An 18,431-nucleotide genomic window follows, 5' to 3' on the forward strand; every position below is an offset into this window, starting at 1 on the left:
AAGTCCCAAGGGCGAAGCCTGGGTGCTCTGTGACAACATTTCGTTTAGGTATTGGTCAAGTTTTATTCATCTTCGAATAAAACCAAAGTGAGACCCTTAATTAATTAAATTGGGTCTCCGTAATGCGGCAAGCATTGATCAATATTGCAATCATGAACAATCAGTGAAAATGTAATTAACTAAACCATTCTTTCCCCTTAATAAATACGTTTTCCGTCATAAAACTATAGGCCTATAAAATTTAAATACGATTATAAACTTGAAATAACAATGCAATTGTTTCTTTAGGAAACAAGATGATTAGGTAACGGAATTTGTATAATAAATGATGATGAATAACAGGAATGGGTCGACATTGCCCTCACAGGACACCTTAATGTGTGGACATTTTGAAATTCATCCCAATTCATCTCCATTGTTATTTACAAAACGTTTTCATGTAGACATCCAGTACAGTATATTTAGCTGTTTATTTCGATCAGTTAATAATTCCTTATGAATCGTTGTCCTGACAATAAATAACAATAACTTACTTTTGTTCGAGAATTTCAAACAACATAGCCTACCCCCGCCCATTAAGATAAAGTATTTTACAACAAGGGTCTGTATGATATAATCTTGGGACATCATGCTCCTTAAGACAAACACACGAGCCACAGAACTCGATAACGAAATACATGTATCAAAATCACATATTGAAGAAACAAGACATAATGATCACAATTAATTGCAAAATCGTCATCTGTTTAAACATCAAATGGCTCCAATTTAGTATTAAGAAGGTCGATTTGTATATCCATCAAGATCTTCCATCTTCTCTCCAATTCAATTCATGCAACAAAAGTCTGCTTTTTGTCAAATGGAATCCTCAAAAAACTTGAACTGAATATACGCAGGAGTCCAGAGAAGTTCCATCGCATCGTAGTGCCGTAGGTGATGTTCGGAATATATTGCATGTCCTCCATGTCAAAACGCTCCTCTCTTTATTTTGGACGCTGTGATGAGCTGGTCACATGCAGGGGACCGGGAACATGCTAGGCCTGGAACAGAGACCACAAGGCCCGGTTTCACGTATCGACAGGACTGGGTACCATGCTGTTTGGAGTGTCAGGTAGTTGCGATGACAGGGAAGTCACGTCGCTGCCCGAAGAGTTCCCTAATGACCCAGATTCGGAGAATGACACCTGGAAGTTATAAATAAGGCAGGGTGAATTTAATGTGAATGTTTTTAATTATTTCAAAAGTAATAGTTAAAATCAGGCATGCCTAACTCTGGTATCACTTTAAAGCAAAGATGCAAAGAAATAGCCTACACTTTAACATTAAGACAGGAACATTTGAATCGATGGCTCTGATTTTAGATTTGAGAATTGAAATAAACTTTTGAACTGCACTGTAATTTAGGGCATGCACGATCCTTGATTTCACTCTCACCAATTGTTGAAAGGCTGGCTGGTCCAAGTCACTCTGCAAGGCGAATTCACTCAGAGCTTTCCAGGGCGGCTGATAAGTCTGTACCTCCACTTGGTTGCCTTGGACTGTGTTGTCATGTCTGATTGGACTCCCAGCAACGAGAGGCGTACCTGTGAGGCCTTGTAGATTCTAACAAAGCAGAAAATATTCAGAATTACGTGGTTATGGAATGCTTTGTTACTTTTCTGTTTTTTTTTGTTTTGAAGACGTAAATTCCTTATTGAGTGCTCATGAGATTGGATATAGAGCACAAACTATAGCCTATTATTTGATTATTATGGTGAGTAATAGTGGTGAGTAATTTAGGCTAAATTCGGTGAGGGATGCTGCTCATGATGAAACTTGATGGTAAGCAAAATGTAGAACAGTAGGTTCACCAAATGAGTTGAATGAAATGAAGATGAAATGGGTAAAAATAGAAGTTTTCTAGATTAACTTACGAAGATGCTTACAGTCTTATCACTGTGGTGCTGTTGCTGTAATTGCTTCATGAGAATTGATCTCTTTTTATCTTTGCATCTTTTATTTTGGAACCAAACTCGAATGACCCTTGGGCTCAAGCCAGTCATCTCCACAAGTTGCTCCTTCATTAACGCATCAGGCCGCGGGTTGGCGTTGTAGCATGTCCGTAACGTGTGAAGCTGTTTCTCATTCAAAACAGTCCGAACCCGCGTCGTTTTCTCTGATTGCTTGTGGACGTGATTTCGATGAGGTGCTTGTCGAACCGTGACAGGGTCTGCTAAGAAGAAACACAATAAAATAGGCCTACATTAGATAACAAGCTCACCCATTTTACGTTCACTGAACGGAATCTTTGATTATTGTAAGTCTAGTTATTGTTGTCTGATGTTATGGGTTTTGTTAGGCACAGTCCAGACGTCGACCACCTTTTGTCATTGTTACATGTCTTTGTTATTTATTGTATCATAAGTATATCACTGTTGTTGTAATTATTATTAATAAAAGGCTACTACTAGTTGGCCTAGAATTGTTAGTTATTACAATTATTATTATTATTATTAGGCCTACATTTCTACAATTGAACTCATTAGTTTTGAAAGTTTGACTATACATGCGTCAAAAAGCATGAAACGTCACTTGCATCAAGCTATTTAGCATTATCTAGCATTCTTTACAACAAAACATTGTGCTATATCCGTCTGCAGTGAATAGCCTACAAGAGAAATATTAAATGTTTCCATACTCTTCTTTGACATTAGCACGTGTGGCCTAATGTTATTAGTGTTGACCCTCCATATATCGCCACCATGAGAAGCAGGTTCGAAGCCATCATAGGTTCTGACTTCATTTTCTAAATAATAGGCCTATTACCGTACTCTGTTTGGAACATGTTTAGTAAACAAATTATATATATTTTTTAAATCTAACTATCAGTAGCCTATCAGCACTCAATGCATTTATATTTTGGGTACAGTGTAATTTTTCACACAACTTGAATAGGGCTTACATTCAGGATATAGCATAGGCTTAAGATATTAGGCTACTAGAACATAATGAATAGGCCTGTATAATCTCTGGCAACCTTTTTCGAAATTCAAAAAATATGATCAACGATGGTATGAAACCCGTCAGACTTTTGTTTTAGATGTACAGCCGATAACTGACCTGCCATGTGCAGTGATCTGCTTGAGTGAATGTGACCAGGGCTTATAGGACTTCCCGCGGAACTCCGTTCCATCAACAAGCTATGGTCAGCCCGGCAGAGAAGTTCATCGTCCCGCAAAGAGAACTCGTCTCCCGGTAAGAGCTGCCTGCTGCACACCGAACATCGGAAACACTCGATGTGATACACGTTGTCTCTAGCTCGCATCACTAAATCGCTGCTGCTGAATCCAAGGTTGCATTTTGCACATTTTATCCCAAACAACCTGCAAAGTAAAGCAATAAATTAATCCATCGTAACTGAGTTACAATAATTGCAGTTTCCTTGTTTAGGACAAGACAATGAGCAGACCTATGCTAAAAAAAGGGCTTAAACATCTTTGTCAAAATGAAAATCACTTACATTTCGGTTTAACAGTAATAAATGGTGGACAAATAAATTAATGTAATCTCATGCATTAAAAATAATAAATCTAGTCTACATTAGACCTGTGAAGCTTTCAATTATATGCTATTAGCCTACATTATAGTATGCCAACAGGATATAAATACAAAATGTAAAAATCTGACACAACTCTACACCTTCAGTGCGTTTTTGTTTGTTTGTCAAGAGGACACCACGAGTTTTTATGGTCTCACAGTTGCCTATCTGCTAACATTTTGGGCATCTCCTGATATTTTGAAGCAAATGGGCCTACATTAGGCTCCACTCGAGTTTACTCTCTCAAACAAAAATACAGGTGAAGAATTTCAATCCTACCTTACGTAATCTCTTTTACAATAAGTCTTGCCGTCCCGGACGAAGCAAGTGCATGTCTCATCCAGGTATTGGTTGCATTCAGCACACTTCAAGCAGGCTGCGTGCCACTCCAGGTCCGGGGAAACTCGCAGTATGTACTGGTCATGTATCTGACTTCCACAGCCTACACACATCGCGAATCCGGACTTCTCTGCAGAAAAGCAGCTGTTGTAAGCATATAGGTACCTACCAATTTTAAGCATTTGAAAACAACAAGGCCTTCATCTGACAGACTCCAACTTAAGCAAACAGCTCAAAATCTACTACAGATTCACACAGTTGCAAGGTAGACCACAAGTGTGTTATGTAACCAACTATTTTGCCAACAGTCATCACTGCTCGAAATGATTGTATTTTCAAAGAAATTGCCCCAAATTTTACAAGATGAAGAAATCTGTGATTTATAGATATAGGCCTATATATAGGCTATACATATTTTACAATACTATTCCTACATATTTTAACCTACCTTTCCACATTTACCTTAATATAAATACAGAAATGTACCTATAATAAGATGGGCTGCAAAGAAAACGATACTAAAATTTTTACTTCACGCTACTAAATTCTTTCCATGCAGTAAAACATTTATAAAAGGACAGCTTACTTTTGGAATGATCCCCCATATCACCCAAGAAAGAAGAGTTGAAAATAATATCCACCATACAGGAAGGATGAGGGAATTGCAAAAGCTGCAGAAATGTAGTAAGAAGCTGACTGGCCCGCGCCTCGCTGCCTGATAACTTCAGCCCGGACTGTGGGACGGGGAAGAGTCTGCAGTGTCCCATACGCGCTCTGACGTCACACGTAAAACTGGACATCCATTCGCCCTGCTGCCTATTCTATGCATGCCTCTTGACATTTCAAGTGCACGAAATGTAAAATTATAACTTGACTTGAAACAATGCTTTGTCAGTCATTGAAAAGCATCGCAGTAGGTTTTACACTTAAACTAATGATTGATATATGTTGTTGTTAGAATAGTAGCTTATGGACTCTATAAAGCCACTGTCTCTTCGGTGAATAAGTATCTATTCAAAATGTATATAAAGATTTTTTTTATCGAATTACAATTTTCAGGCTCATTAGTATAACATCTTGATTTTAGTTAGTTTTCTATTGCTAGACTTGACACTTGACACCACATGTGTAGAAGCCTAGTCAATCCATCTATTCGAGAATAAGGACATCTACTGGATGAAAATAAGAAGTGCATTCATGTAGCGTGTGGGTCAGAACTGCAAAGGCGTTTAACAAGGCTAATTATTTCAATCAATTGAATTGTATCCTGGACATGCTGCTGACAACTGACCTTCAGTTGTGTCTTGTGCTCCATGCATGCCATTCTATTGAGAGTAAGTTTAATAAAGATACGGGAGTGAAATGTGCTATGGCAGAAAATAAAATAATCTGAGTCATGATGACATGATAAAGAGTTGCATTTCTTGTTTAACTAATCCAGTTTAGCCTATAATGAAGAACCATTAAGTTCCAGTAACCTTTATCATACCTACACTGAAACTCGGTGACTGGCGCAGTGAGGTCATGGCTAAAGTGGAGTACTCGCGAGAGACGAGAACAGGGAACCTGCTGCGTAGTTCGCTGTTTATCTGTCAGATGTGCTGCTTGTACTAGTATTATTGTATTAGATATGTATAAAGCATTAAACAAAATCCGTGTAGGACAATTGGTAAGTACATCACCATAGTCTGTGTTCCTTAATATTGCTATATTTTGGTGACAACGTTTAGCTGTCAGCCAGTGCTGTCTGCTGTCTGGCGGTGGAGTTCTGGGGTTAGTTCGGGACAAAACACACCAGATACATGCTCGCTATCTAATTAGTTAGCTATAAAGTTTGTAGGAAAATAGACTTGCTAGCTGGTTAGCATGCTAGCTAGACATGTTCAATTGTAAATAAGAGAAATGTGGGCTACTCGTTTATTTCCTTTTTGGTCTATTGCCGTATGGCTATATTATATAAAAGCTTCGTCTTGGGAAGGATTGAAGCCTGAACAGTGTGCCATTAAATGTGAATTACATTTAGCTCTAGCTTGTAGCATTTTCGGACAATACTGTTGAATGGTCTTGTGTTTTTTTAATTGAACTTCGACATTTCGCTTAGAGGCAGTTTTGGAGTGTGGTCAACCTGATGTATTGCTATATACACATATATAACATTTAGACTACAACAGTAAAATTGCAGACTCAATTATGTATTGATAAAAATAGGCATTGAATGGCAGGTACGGTCAGGGAATTGATAAAAATGCTGTTATTAAATAAATAGCTACAGTAACTTGAGTAACCAGGGTACAGTGCCGCTATACCCTACAATTGAACAAATCTTAAAGTTGTTTGACCTTTCTCTGCAGCACAATCTCTTTCAAAGGTTCCAAAGCACTCTAGTGGTGGTAGAGCACAACAATGACAAGCTGACACCTATCACACTGAATGCCATCACTGCTGCCAACAAGGTGGGGGGTGAGGTGTCCTGCCTGGTTGCTGGAACCAACTGCACCAAGGTATGACTTCAATGCCCATTGGCCTAGATGGCTGTACATATGTATATGTGCTCATGTTATTGGGGAATTATATTTTGTATGTTTTATTCATAAAGGTTGTAGAAGAGATCAGAAAAGTCCAAGGGGTCAATAAGGTGCTCGTGGCTCAACATGATTCATACAAAGGGATGTTACCAGGTGATAGTGGAGATTATTTTATTTTTTTTCAGGTGGTGGGGAGTATTATTAAAAGCAAATTACTTTTGGTCCATAGAAAATTTAAACCTGATAATGTCTCTTTTTCTCACTTCAGAGGAACTGACTCCTTTGATTTTGGCCACTCAGAAGCAGTTTAACTTCACACATATCTGTGCTGGTGCGTCTGCCTTTGGAAAGGTAACTTGCCTAGCATTGGGTCAAGCTAAAGTAATGGATGTCTGCACAGTCTTGTTATTAGTGAACTCTTAGAGCCGTTCAAATACGTTTGTTTAATTATCAGGCCATGTATGAAAGGCCAAATATTTGAATGACAAAGCCATGTACAGTTATCTTATCTTGCACTTGCAGATCTAGTCTAGTCTAGGCCTAATGGGTCTGAAAGTTTTTCCCCCCAACATTTTTGCAATAGAATATCTGCAGTTAGCGTAGTACTTGCCTCAATTACTAGCCCTTGTAATCTGTCATTCTGCTATTGAACTGTCAAGTTGCTGATCTAATGGTATTTCAATTGAATTAGGATGCATTAAACAATATCTTATGTATTGTAATCCAACTCATATTGATTAAGGGTGGATGGTTTCGATTTCAGTGAGTAGATGAATGCTATTTAGACGCATCCTAATCCTCTAGATTTGATTTCATTTGTTACTAAAACAAGAACAGTCATTTATCAAAGATGGCTTGGAATACTAGCCTAGATTGTATTTATGAGGTAAACCTCATCCAGTTTTTGCATTCACAAGTATGAGTTGAGCAGAAGATGTCTTAAACACCAACAAAACATATTTTGACCTAATCAAATTGGCTGTACCTTTAACATGTATAACTGTGGTGTTCAGAATCTTCTTCCCAGAGTGGCTGCCAAGCTTGATGTGTCTGCCATTTCAGACATCATTGAAATAAAATCTCAAGACACCTTTGTCAGAACAATATATGCTGGTGAGGTTCTTGTTTTCTTATGTATATAATTTAAAATAATCATATATTAAAAATGCAATGCAATAAAACATATAGAGCGTATACTGCGGAAGGTTCAAAATAAGCAAATAAATCAGTTTCTGTGGTTTGTGATAGTCACTGCCTCCATTATTGTAAAGGTCTAAGGTTAAATGGAGGTGGTTTTGCCATGTTTATTTGTAAAGTGATGAAGCAGTACTTGCATGTTATTATTTTTGACCTGCTAATGATTCCATGATCTACCCCAGGGATCCCAGCTGTCACTCTAAAAGCATCCAAGAACCACTCAAATCATAGTTTGATTGGCTTCATCACTATCATGAAATATATATGAGTATGATAAAATGTATCCACTTAAACTTTGGCAAGAATTCCTGGCTGGAAATCAGTTGGGTTTTCCTGAACTTCTTACTGAGGTGCACACTTGAATGTTTTAGAGGGCTTTGGCCTATTGCCTTCATTGTCATACCAATATGTAATTTATTCTGCAAAGGTTTTGGAATTCCCTTAACTTCTTCCAAGTGTTTCAGTATTCTCATGCTTTAATATGCCACATAATTCATTATTCCATCATAGGTCTTTGCTCTAATGATATTTGAATTATCATCCCCATCATGTTTTTTTCAACAGGAAATGCCCTGAGCACAGTTAGGAGTGGTGAAATAGTCAAAGTTTTCACTATAAGAGGCACGTCATTCGAGCCTGCCTCTGGAGAAGGAGGAGATGCTGCCACTGAACAGGGTAATGTAGTTTTAAGACATCTTGTTGAACATTTTAAAACACTTGTTTTAACCTTTATCAGACATGCTCAGATGTTAAGGTAATTTTTGTCAGCATTATGGTGTGTTTTTTCCTCTGTTGTCCTGATTAGTTGGTTCATCAGCTGCCATAGGGATTTCTCAATGGCTAGAAGAAACCCTGTCCAAGAGTGACCGACCAGAACTCACTAGTGCTAAAGTGGTAGTGTCGGGGGGTAAGGACTATGTCTTACAACCAAATGCAATCATGTCTCAGTGATGCAAATGTCCTGGTGTCTTCTTCCAGGTAATGTGACTAAACATATGGTGTATTTTACATTCAGGACGAGGCCTGAAGAATGGTGAAAATTTCAAACTGCTTTTTGACCTGGCAGACCAAATGAATGCTGCAGGTACAGTAACATGAATACATGTACAGGAACATAACAACCATCAAATTCATTGCTGTGGGAAAAAGCGTGTTTGTGCGTGTGTGTTTTGTTTGTGTGTGCCCGAATGCCTTTTATTATAAGAGCAAACTTATTAATAACCCTCTGTATGTTCTGAATGCAGTTGGCGCTTCCAGAGCTGCTGTTGACGCTGGCTATGTCCCCAATGACATGCAGGTTGGCCAGACTGGAAAGATTGTTGCACCGGTAAAAAAATAAAAGCACACATACGCACATACACACACACACATACATAGCAATATAAGTTTAGTCTATTTAGTTTTATTCAATAAATCTTGTTATTTATGCAGTGTTTTCATTATAAAGTCAAGCAAATTTGTTCAAAATTGTAATTGTGCGTGTGCTATGCGTGCATGCATGCATAACAATGCATCAGGGGTATTTTATTGGCATCGTTCACGAGCCATCAGGCAGATTCTCAAATAGCAAGGGAATTACCATTAACGTGTGCTCGCTTACTATGTTCTAAACAATACAAACACAATCGGTGTCATACCTTTAATCATATGTATTCAACACATTATTTCCTTATTTCAAATTGAATGAGCTTTTAAAGGTCAATTAGCAATGTTGTCTGAAAGGAGGGAAATACCAGCTGTCATCATCCACACATTAAGGCATTTAAAACCTTCTGAAATGTAGTTAATGTCTGATATAAATCCTTAAATGATTTATTAGACTCATTAGTAAGTGGTCTTTAAGTGCTATGAGCTTTCCCTTTTCCCAAAATGGGCAGGCCTGCCAATATCTCCCAATGTAGATAATGTGTAGAGAATCTGCATTAATTGACAACAAAATCTTTATTTTACAACTATTACAATCTGATGACGACATGCAGGTCATTATAATTGTAATTAGTGTTCTGGAATTGGACAATTTCTTAATACAGTGGCAGCGTGCCTATGTCTATCCCTATACTGTGACAGACCCTCCGAAATGTATCTGAAAAAAATCCTCATGTAAGCTTCTTTGAAAGGGGAACCATGTTGCAAATTTATAATTCATAATTCTTCAGAGTTAATGCAGTATTCACATGATAATTAGTATTAATTTTTGATTGGTGCCTGCAGGGCTTTCTGCATTGTTGGGTGGGTATGCTATGCCATTATTGCCTTATTAGTGTAGCTGTCAGTCGCCTGTTTTATTTTACAAATGCATGTCTTGTATTTTGGCATCAACTGCATTCATCAGCATAAACCTTCATTGTGGTTACTTATTAGTAGTTTTACAAAATGGAATGTCACTTTAATGATGTTTGCAACACCTCATCTTGACACAGTCAAAATAGGACTGATACTTTATTGTAAATAAAAAGGCAGCTTGTAACAGGTTCAATAAACTAGGTTTTTCATTAATCTCTCTGTAATAATAATAATAACAATAATCCAATCAATTTGCTATCAGAGGTAGAATAAATGTGTGCATATTAACTTATATTGAAATATAAATATAAAGCTACACTAAATCACATCGATTAAAAATGTGAATGTGTAGTCCTGTATCACTTCAATGCATGTCACATTCCAACTAATATTGAGAGTATTTTGTCATGTCATACTGTAGCTTATTCGATTTTGAAGGAAAAGTCTACACTTTAAATTGACAAAGAAAAACACCCATATAGTATCTGTTTTATCTAAATGGTGGCACCAATCCATGTTGTCAAATTATCATGATATTGTTTTAATAGAACCAAGTGGGTTGTGCCATAAAAAAATAATACACAACACATAACAGATGCACAATAAAGCCATTAACAGTGTTTTGTATTGTAAACCAACCTGTTGTTTTGCTTTAGCCCATACTGTACTATCATGGTAGTATCACCTGGTTGATTAACCCCATAGTGTCACAATCTGCCTGCGCTGCAGAGGGCTTGTGTTTTCACACCTGAGGAAAGCCTTACTGTGTGAATGAAAAGGTTTCAGCATCACTTTGGGGTATTTTATTAACAGGACAGCAGGTGCACTACTCTCTGTCCTGCTCTCCCAGCTGCTGTGAGTGTGTATGGACACCAAACGGCAGACAGCAGACAACCAGAGCTTTGGGAAAACTGACCAAGCTTGGCAAATCGGCAGGTCACCGGTCTCTCTCCTCTGCTCCGCCCCCCAAACCCCAAAAGAAAACTGCCCACTAGTATGCTAGTTTGTAATGGAAAACTTTCAGAAGCTGTTTGTATGCAGCTAGGGACTAGAGACTAACAGGGAGCTTTTCTGGATTTCCCCTCCTGTCTCTTGAGTGAATAAAGGGCCCAAGATTGACAGCGCCTTTCATACTGTATTATCCGGCCTGGCTTTTAACTCCGGGAGAACTGTGTTCACAAATTGATGCTCTGCTCCTTTGGGGCTGCAGCTGAAACATTAAATTGTACTGAAATATTCATATGTGAGTGCATTTAGCTGAAAGCAATTGATGTGCGGCTCTCCAGAGAACAGATGGAAATGTTTCAGGGGCCCCCAGCACACTCTTGCAGACACCCTGGTCGCTCTGGTCAGGACAGTGATTACACCATCTACCTGGTCGGGCAGGGTTGAGAAGCTTCAGGGAGAACTGCTTCTGTAGGGTGTCAGTGGGTCAGCGGTCCCTTGTGGTGTCCATAATTCTCTAATGACCATGCAGTGCACTCTTGGGTGTGCACACATACAATGTGGTCATCTATTTTTGAGCTTTGAACAGTCCTTTCCTAATTGGATCAATAATCGATTGACTTACCCCCTCCTGTTGAAGAAAAACATTCAGGGAAATGTTTTCATTCAATTATTCTCTTAGAAATTTGACATTTTAAGGGATATAGTTTGTTCAAGAATTTGTTATTGTATTTGTTTTTGCAGTATGTATGAGTTTATGTAGAGTGTAACTATATACAGTTGACTAAACATGCAACCATAAGGGTCATTACTGTATAAAATCAGATTGCATTGATAGTAACAGTAATTTACAGTTTATGAAGACGCAGCTATTTATATACTATAAAAATATTTTTTTTATTTACAGGAGCTCTACATTGCTGTTGGCATCTCAGGGGCCATTCAACATCTGGCTGGGATGAAGGACAGTAAGGTACAGTCATTTCCTGTAATATCCAAACATAAGCTCACCCTGAGAAGTTAAAAGGCATCAACCAAATAATTGTCTTTCTCTTTTCAATTTATATGGAATATTTCCTTTTCAGAAAACATACTGTAGTTGGGGGGGGGGGATATAAAAACTGAAATGTAAGTTATTTAAAAGGTATTTTAGTATGAAGAGAACAAAAAAGTGGATGTGTAACATGGCCTCCCTGATGACCCTATTGTTTTACTTTAAACATTAGCTAATTTGGCAGCCGCAAGTCATGCATAACTACACAGAGTTTAGACCTTGTGCATCTGATAGCTGAGTTAATTTTGGTGTAGATTATTTTATTCATTTCTTTGGAGCTCACAAGTTGTAGTGTTTTTCTCCCCAGAGGACACTCAGCTTTACCCTCATGTTTATCACATGATTGAATGTAGTGAACCTCTTTCTCTGATTGCTCATATGGAATAATGTAATGAGCTAGCGAGCAGAAATTTGAAAGAAATGCTTGAAGCACTAATATTAGCAAATATAAATGAGCTATTAGAAGTTTAACATATTAATTCATCCATATTTGAGATTTGTATTCATTTAGCAGATGGCTTTATCCAAAGCAACGTACAAATATTTTGTTTTAATACTGTTCTCACTATATATGTTTAAATATTGGACAAGAAAGATTATCCCCAAATTTACCATCTTATAAAAAATGATTAAAATACTATATATGATATACCATAGACCCTTTATTTAAAATAATTGTCCTATTATTTATTTTTTGCTGATTTTGAAGGATCTTAACAAACTCAGGATGTACTGTGTTTTTGTCTGCTTTGTTGACCCACTTTTATAAAAAGTAATGGAGGGGAGAGTACTACTCTGGAAGAAAACAGTTTTATGTAAATGTAGTAGGAAAAAACCCCTCTCCTGTAGCCATGACAACAGTCTCCTGAGTGGATTTCTTCCACCAAGTGAACTATCTACTTCTCGATCCCGTGCACTTAAGAAGTATGTTTTAAAATGGGAACCTAAGAAGCTTTTTAAAGAATGATGTATAATTTATTTGTATTTTTCTCTTGCCTCTTTCGCTTCTTGAAAGTGTCCTGTGTGAGATGTTCTGAATATGTCAGACTACACATTATGCAGTCATGGTCCCAAATCTATTTGTTTTGTTTGAGATTGACCATTTACATATATCCAGCTGGTTGATGTCACAGAGCTGTTTTCAAAATCACTTTCATCCACTAAATACTTACAGTATGTTCATAAATTAAATAGCTTGAACGTAGTTAAATTGGTTAGAATGCCGTCTGTCAACTCAAAACATCATAACAGCAAACTGTGATGCGCGGCAGAAGCAGTGGTACACCTCCATTGCTTTTGAAACTCACTTTGTGCTATCTGGTTTTTATTAACAGACAATTGTGGCCATTAACAAGGATCCAGAGGCTCCAATCTTCCAAGTAGCTGACTATGGCCTAGTGGCTGATCTTTTCAAGGTAAATATTTTGGCACTGCAATACGTAGAATAACAATACTCCCGGAACTCTTTAGAGATCATTAGGACACTTTTAAACATTTGTTAGTCAACTATTACCAATTTGTAAATGAACACAGAACCGCTATCAAGGCAGAAAGGTATATAATCAACCTCATATCATTCCATTGTTACGCTCCATTCAGCACCACATCCATATCACATCCAATCTATGTATTCACAATATTTACTAATAATTTATCAATGACCATTAACCTATTTAAAGCTCTACAGTATTAAGACACACACAAGGATATCCAAGAACTTGGCTGTATGTTAACCTGTATATCTAATTCATGATATCATTCAAAATGTCAGTTTTAGTTTCCTTCTGACCTGGGCAGTCCTGACAGGTAAATGGGGTGAAGAATCTTTAGGGACATGCTTACCTGCACTTCTACAAAATATGTTATACTTTTCATACTTCTAATAAAACCCTCCAATGGTTTTATAATGTTTGGGGCAACATTTTGTCCAATTACTCTTAGACAGAAATACACACAAACATGCTTTGACTGCATAAGTATATTTCATGCAGATTATAAGCCCTCACAAGGAACATAAACTTCTAACTAATGAGAATGAAGAGGGATCATGTAATGTTAATGCCTTCAAAGCAGCTCTGAGCCATTAGAAACATTTCAATAATTGAAAGGCACCAGTAAGTGTCTAATGGTCACTGTTAAGTCACTGAGTATTTTCTGAATGTGACAATGGGAGTTCTTAGTGGATTATATTGGAACTCCCATGTGCAATATAATCTTTTTCATGTGACATACTCTGGCTTCCTGCCTATCAAAGTTAAATGCTCATTAAAAACATTGCACATGTTGACATTGCAGCTTAGTCTGCAGCACAGTCTCCCCCACTTACCTAGTACGATGCAGGTGAACGTGTTGGCAGTGACATACCTGGGGTCTGTCAGCCACTTCCAGAGCTGTTTGTTATGCTGAATGAAAGCCTAGTGTCTTTTTGTCCATTTTGTTTGTCTAAAGATCATCATTTATTTACTCACGCAGTGGGGTGTGATAGCCACTGGTTTTACTAAGCTCAGTTAAAGTGATATGGGGGGGGCGGGGGGGTAGGTATGGTCCGGTGTTTCTGAAGAAAGGGTTTTCTTTGTACTTGCAGGCTGTTCCTGAATTGACAGAAGCATTGAAACGTAAATAGATCTCTCAGATAGAGAGAAGACTGCAGATAATACTAAATCCTTTCAAAATCACACACACACACGTACACACACACACACACGTTCACACACCCACACGTACACACACACACACCTACACAACCACCTACATGTAAATCCTGCCTTATCTGGATTTTATCCTTTGAAATGAGTGCTTTGTTTCTAGATGTAATATATATTTGATTGTATCATTTTGTAATTATAATAAAACCAACTGCACTTGCTACAACAAACTGGCTGTTTCATCTTAACTCTGGTAAAGGTCAACTCTAGTAAATGTGTACAGGCAGGAGGTCACAAGAATTTGCAAAGACAGTTCTGATGTTTGATATGATTATGTCAGAATACAGTTTGAATGGACAATATATGCTATTATGTTAAGTATTTAACATGGTTGTAAAACAAAAACCTCAGTAAATGCAATATCCATGAGCTGTACAGTATTGTAATTTCGCTTTAAAACAATGCTGGATTTTCATTAACATGAATGTGGTAGAAAATTACTTAACCCTTGTGTTATCTTCGGGTCATTCTGACCCATCAGTCATTGTGACCCACCGTCGTATTGCGACAGATTTACCGCATACAAAGACAAAGTGAAGCCTTTTCTTTTAACCGTTGGGCTGTCTCAGACCCCCCACATTGCGAAGGTTAAAAGAAAATTATTTTAATTTGTTTTTGTATTGGGTAAAATTGGGTAAACACAACGATGGTTCGTTATGAACCTTTGGGTCATGTGACCCGAAGGCAGCACGAGGGTTAATTAAATACTTATGAACCATTATGATTGCTTGATTGAAGCCTTGATTGTTATTAACAATTAAACGTCTAAATACTTGCAAACATTTGACAATTAACAAAATGGTGCAGTGGTTTATTCTTTGAATAAATTAGAGGTTTTAATTGTAATCACTAGACAATTATAACGACTTAACCAATTAGTTTTTGTTGTGACAGGCTGGTTAATGTTAATACGCCTGAATAATTTACATGTTCTGAGAAATATGCAAAAAGGACGATAGTTGCTAATGCAATACTGGTGTACTGTCGTTGTCGTGTCTAAACCAATAGGAGTGCTCATATTCTATAAAGGGACGATGCGTTAACAGATTGAAGTTTTGGTACTCATTAGGAGTGGAAATCTTTTGGTACCTCTCTATTCGATTTGAATCGATTCTTGGGGTCACGATTCGATTAGAAATCGAATCTAGAAGAAAAACTAGAAGAAAAAAAAGAAAACCCCCCAACTTTTTTTACATTTGTGAATCAATGTGAATCGCTAGAAGACTGAATCGAGCAGCAGTCATTACAACTAGAACTGTTACAACTAGATAGTTCAATGTCAAATGTAAATGTTGAGTGGAGATTATGATCCCTGATAGCTCAGTGGTTAAGGACATGGGCTACTGTGTGAGGGGTCTTGTGTTCAAATCTGGCTGAAGGATCTTCTTACAGCTAAATCTCTTCTACTTATAAATAAAACTGATAAAAGGTACATTTCTTTTTAGACTTGGTTGAGTCTTTCCTGGTGGGACAATTGGGTACCTGGAAAGACTGTAGGGAGTCAGGTGGCTGAGCGGTTAGGGAATCGGGCCAGTAATCAGAAGGTTGCCGGTTTGATTCCCCGTCATACCCCCAAAAAACGACGTTGTGTCCTTGGGCATGGCACTTCACCCTACTTTGCTCGGGGGAATGTCCCTGTACTTACTGTAACTTGCTCTGGATAAGAGCGTCTGCTAAATGTAAATGTAAGACAGTTGGGAGAGGGGACTGGACAGTTGGGGAGTGCGCTGCGGTTACAGGGATCTGGGCCCACGGATGTGTTTGGCACTACACTCTGTGCTGGATGTGAACCCAGGTCGTCGTGGTTTAGGCCCTTGTTCTCAACCATGGATGTAATGGGTAGATTTCATACTCCATGTTCAAAGTAAATAGAAAGCACTGCTTTAAAGTAATGTAACATACAACCATAAGAATGTCCAAGTACATAAGGCAAAATACTATTGTGGAGTCTTATCTATCAATTTTGGAAACTTTTATTGTTGACAGTAACAGTTGACAATGAGTTCTCTCATTTTAAGTTTACAAAAACGTGTAAACATGAAAGTGCACAGAATTGACTTGCCATGTTGGTGGCCCAGATCGTTGTGTAGGTTCACTCTCCATGTTTCCCCACCTCCAACCTGCATTAACTTCACAATTAATTTATTTTAATGCCTCAATTAGGCTTTTATTCAATCCAAAAACGTCACACTTGCTATCCTAATCTTCAGTTTCAATACAAATATCTTTATCTCAGTTATATATAGACAAAGGTAAGAAATTGGCTGTTGGCAATGGTCATTCAGTGTACCCTGTGGCTGTAAGAACAGAGAGACTGGCACAGATACCATATCTTAAACAAACAAAAAAATCTAAACACTGCTTTCACCATGTGAAAGCAGAATCATACATAAGGAAGTAACACTGTTCTTGAAGTTTGTTCTCTATAGGCTTGAATATGTCCCCTTGCTGGTTTAATCTCACAATTGAGACCCATTTAGTAGAGGATTTCCTGATGACGGTGGTGTCTAGGCTTGCATTAGTCCCTTTCTCACAGGGTTGATGTTGTGCAATCATGGTGCATGGCTAGCAACCAAGGGATCCCCAATGAGGAAGAAGGCAGGCTTGATCTGCCGATCGACAGAAGGGTTAGCAGAGCACGAGCACGTTTCGAGTGTCTCGTTCCTGCCTTACTCATGGAGGATTTAGAAGTTAGGGATCAGTTACAACTGTCTGAGGAGGAACAGGTTGTCTGTCTGTGCTCCTTGCCCACTCTGGGCGGACTATGTGTCGGGCATGCGGCTCAGGGGTGTGTCGGCCGGGGCCCGGAGCCTGTACTTCTCCTCCAGAGACGGTTCAGTGCTGCTGCCATGCAGGTGGATGAGAGGCTTAGTCTGGAGAAACACACAGCCCCGGCCCCGGCCCCGGCCCTCCTCCTGGTTCCTCCTGTTGTAGATGTTGACCCTGTGCTCCAGCTCGGGACTAGCCTTGGTGGAGCCTGCAGGACTGGGCAGCTTCAGGTTGACCGGGTCCACAGGCAGACCCTTCTGGGCCAGACAGGAGTCCTCCGACAGGGAGCACAGCAGCTCCTGCACCACCACGCTGGGGTCCCGGCGAGGTGGGCCAGACGACGGCAGCTGCTGGGTAGGGCCCCCGAGAGAGCTGCAGTAGGACTGGGGGACACAGCAGTGCTGGGAGTTGTAGTCCAGGCAGAGCTCCCTGGCTGTGCTGCTGCTGCAGTCTGTGGAGGACGACCCTAGGGTGTGGCTGCTCAGGCTGTGGGGGCGGGCTGTCAGGCTGCCGCTGGACCGCGATACGCTGGTGGATGTGTCACTCAAGGCGCTGCCCACTCTTTCAACACAGAGCAGAGGGTTGGAGTGGCCGGGGTTGGGGTTAGTGGGGAGGTGGACGTCGATGGCCGCTGTGGTGATCACCCTAATGCCACCTGCTGAAGCACCCCCGTCTGAAACGATACTTCTCACATCAGGCTAGGAGGATGCGTCACAGCAAGATGGCTGGGAATTATGACTGTTCTTTTAAGAGAATGCTGTCACTTACCACTGCTTGGCTCGCTGTAATACTGGCTGATATAGTTGTTCATATCATCTCGTACAACTGTATCTGGTGAGCAAAGGCAATATTGTCCAGTACTTAGTCGTACAATCAATAACCTAGATAATGTACAGGTACAGTATCTACAGTGCAATACTCAGTGTACAGTATTTGAATGTATACTTCAGCAGTCACAGACTACAGAATGACTGAATCCCTTGTCAAAGAGCCGAACTGAAATGTAAACCTGTGAGTGCATCTACGACGTACCGTCA

The 18,431-nt window shown here is 39.1% G+C and overlaps 3 protein-coding genes across 6 annotated transcripts in view; 1 reads left to right on the forward strand and 2 right to left on the reverse strand.

Annotated features, from left to right (window-relative positions):
- Positions 1-231: 231 nt before the first annotated feature.
- Positions 232-4,663, reverse strand: isl2b (ISL LIM homeobox 2b). Of its 4 annotated transcripts, none has more exons than XM_062471233.1 (6): positions 4,503-4,663; positions 3,857-4,046; positions 3,100-3,362; positions 1,926-2,209; positions 1,435-1,602; positions 232-1,184 (listed from the first exon to the last, which is right to left on the reverse strand). In XM_062471233.1, exons 1-6 carry the CDS (start codon positions 4,558-4,560, stop codon positions 1,068-1,070), a joined length of 1,080 nt encoding a protein of 359 aa, XP_062327217.1. In that variant the 5' UTR covers positions 4,561-4,663; the 3' UTR covers positions 232-1,067. The 4 variants fall into 4 exon arrangements, with proteins under 4 accessions (XP_062327217.1, XP_062327216.1, XP_062327215.1 ...); XM_062471232.1 differs by having other exon boundaries at positions 1,926-2,212; XM_062471231.1 differs by having other exon boundaries at positions 233-1,184; positions 1,914-2,209; positions 4,503-4,662.
- A 763-nt stretch (positions 4,664-5,426) lies between these two features.
- LOC134027957 (electron transfer flavoprotein subunit alpha, mitochondrial-like) lies at positions 5,427-14,795 on the forward strand. The gene is made up of 13 exons (XM_062471222.1): positions 5,427-5,585; positions 6,268-6,417; positions 6,513-6,594; positions 6,710-6,792; positions 7,455-7,554; positions 8,203-8,313; positions 8,444-8,545; positions 8,654-8,722; positions 8,883-8,965; positions 11,774-11,839; positions 13,255-13,335; positions 14,505-14,608; positions 14,649-14,795. The coding sequence occupies exons 1-12, from the start codon at positions 5,547-5,549 to the stop codon at positions 14,541-14,543; spliced, it is 1,005 nt and encodes a 334-aa protein (XP_062327206.1). The 5' UTR covers positions 5,427-5,546; the 3' UTR covers positions 14,544-14,608; positions 14,649-14,795.
- A 1,800-nt stretch (positions 14,796-16,595) lies between these two features.
- The window catches only part of LOC134027840 (transmembrane protein 266-like), a 30,568-nt gene continuing 28,732 nt past the window's right edge, over positions 16,596-18,431 (reverse strand). The window contains exons 10-11 of the mRNA XM_062471042.1: positions 18,163-18,225; positions 16,596-18,067 (exon numbers count right to left, since the gene is read on the reverse strand). Of these exons, the coding sequence (XP_062327026.1) occupies positions 17,388-18,067; positions 18,163-18,225 (743 nt within the window). The 3' untranslated portion in view covers positions 16,596-17,387. The remainder of the gene's footprint in view (positions 18,068-18,162; positions 18,226-18,431) is intronic.

Source organism: Osmerus eperlanus, chromosome 10 (assembly GCF_963692335.1).
Source record: "Osmerus eperlanus chromosome 10, fOsmEpe2.1, whole genome shotgun sequence".
Taxonomy (NCBI): Eukaryota; Metazoa; Chordata; class Actinopteri; order Osmeriformes; family Osmeridae; genus Osmerus; species Osmerus eperlanus.

Bases quoted from the DNA above. Each gene is read 5' to 3' on its own strand.
- isl2b (XM_062471229.1), bottom strand. From the start codon at position 4,560: ATGGTGGATATTATTTTCAACTCTTCTTTCTTGGGTGATATGGGGGAT. The intron at 3,363-3,856 runs GTAGGATTGAAA...TTTACTTTGCAG, and splicing joins TGTAAAAGAGATTACGTAAG to GTTGTTTGGGATAAAATGTG. The intron at 2,213-3,099 runs GTCAGTTATCGG...GTTTCTTCTTAG, and splicing joins CAGATCACTGCACATGGCAG to CAGACCCTGTCACGGTTCGA.
- LOC134027957 (XM_062471222.1), top strand. From the start codon at position 5,547: ATGTATAAAGCATTAAACAAAATCCGTGTAGGACAATTG. The intron at 6,418-6,512 runs GTATGACTTCAA...TTATTCATAAAG, and splicing joins CTGGAACCAACTGCACCAAG to GTTGTAGAAGAGATCAGAAA. The intron at 8,546-8,653 runs GTAAGGACTATG...TTTTACATTCAG, and splicing joins TAAAGTGGTAGTGTCGGGGG to GACGAGGCCTGAAGAATGGT.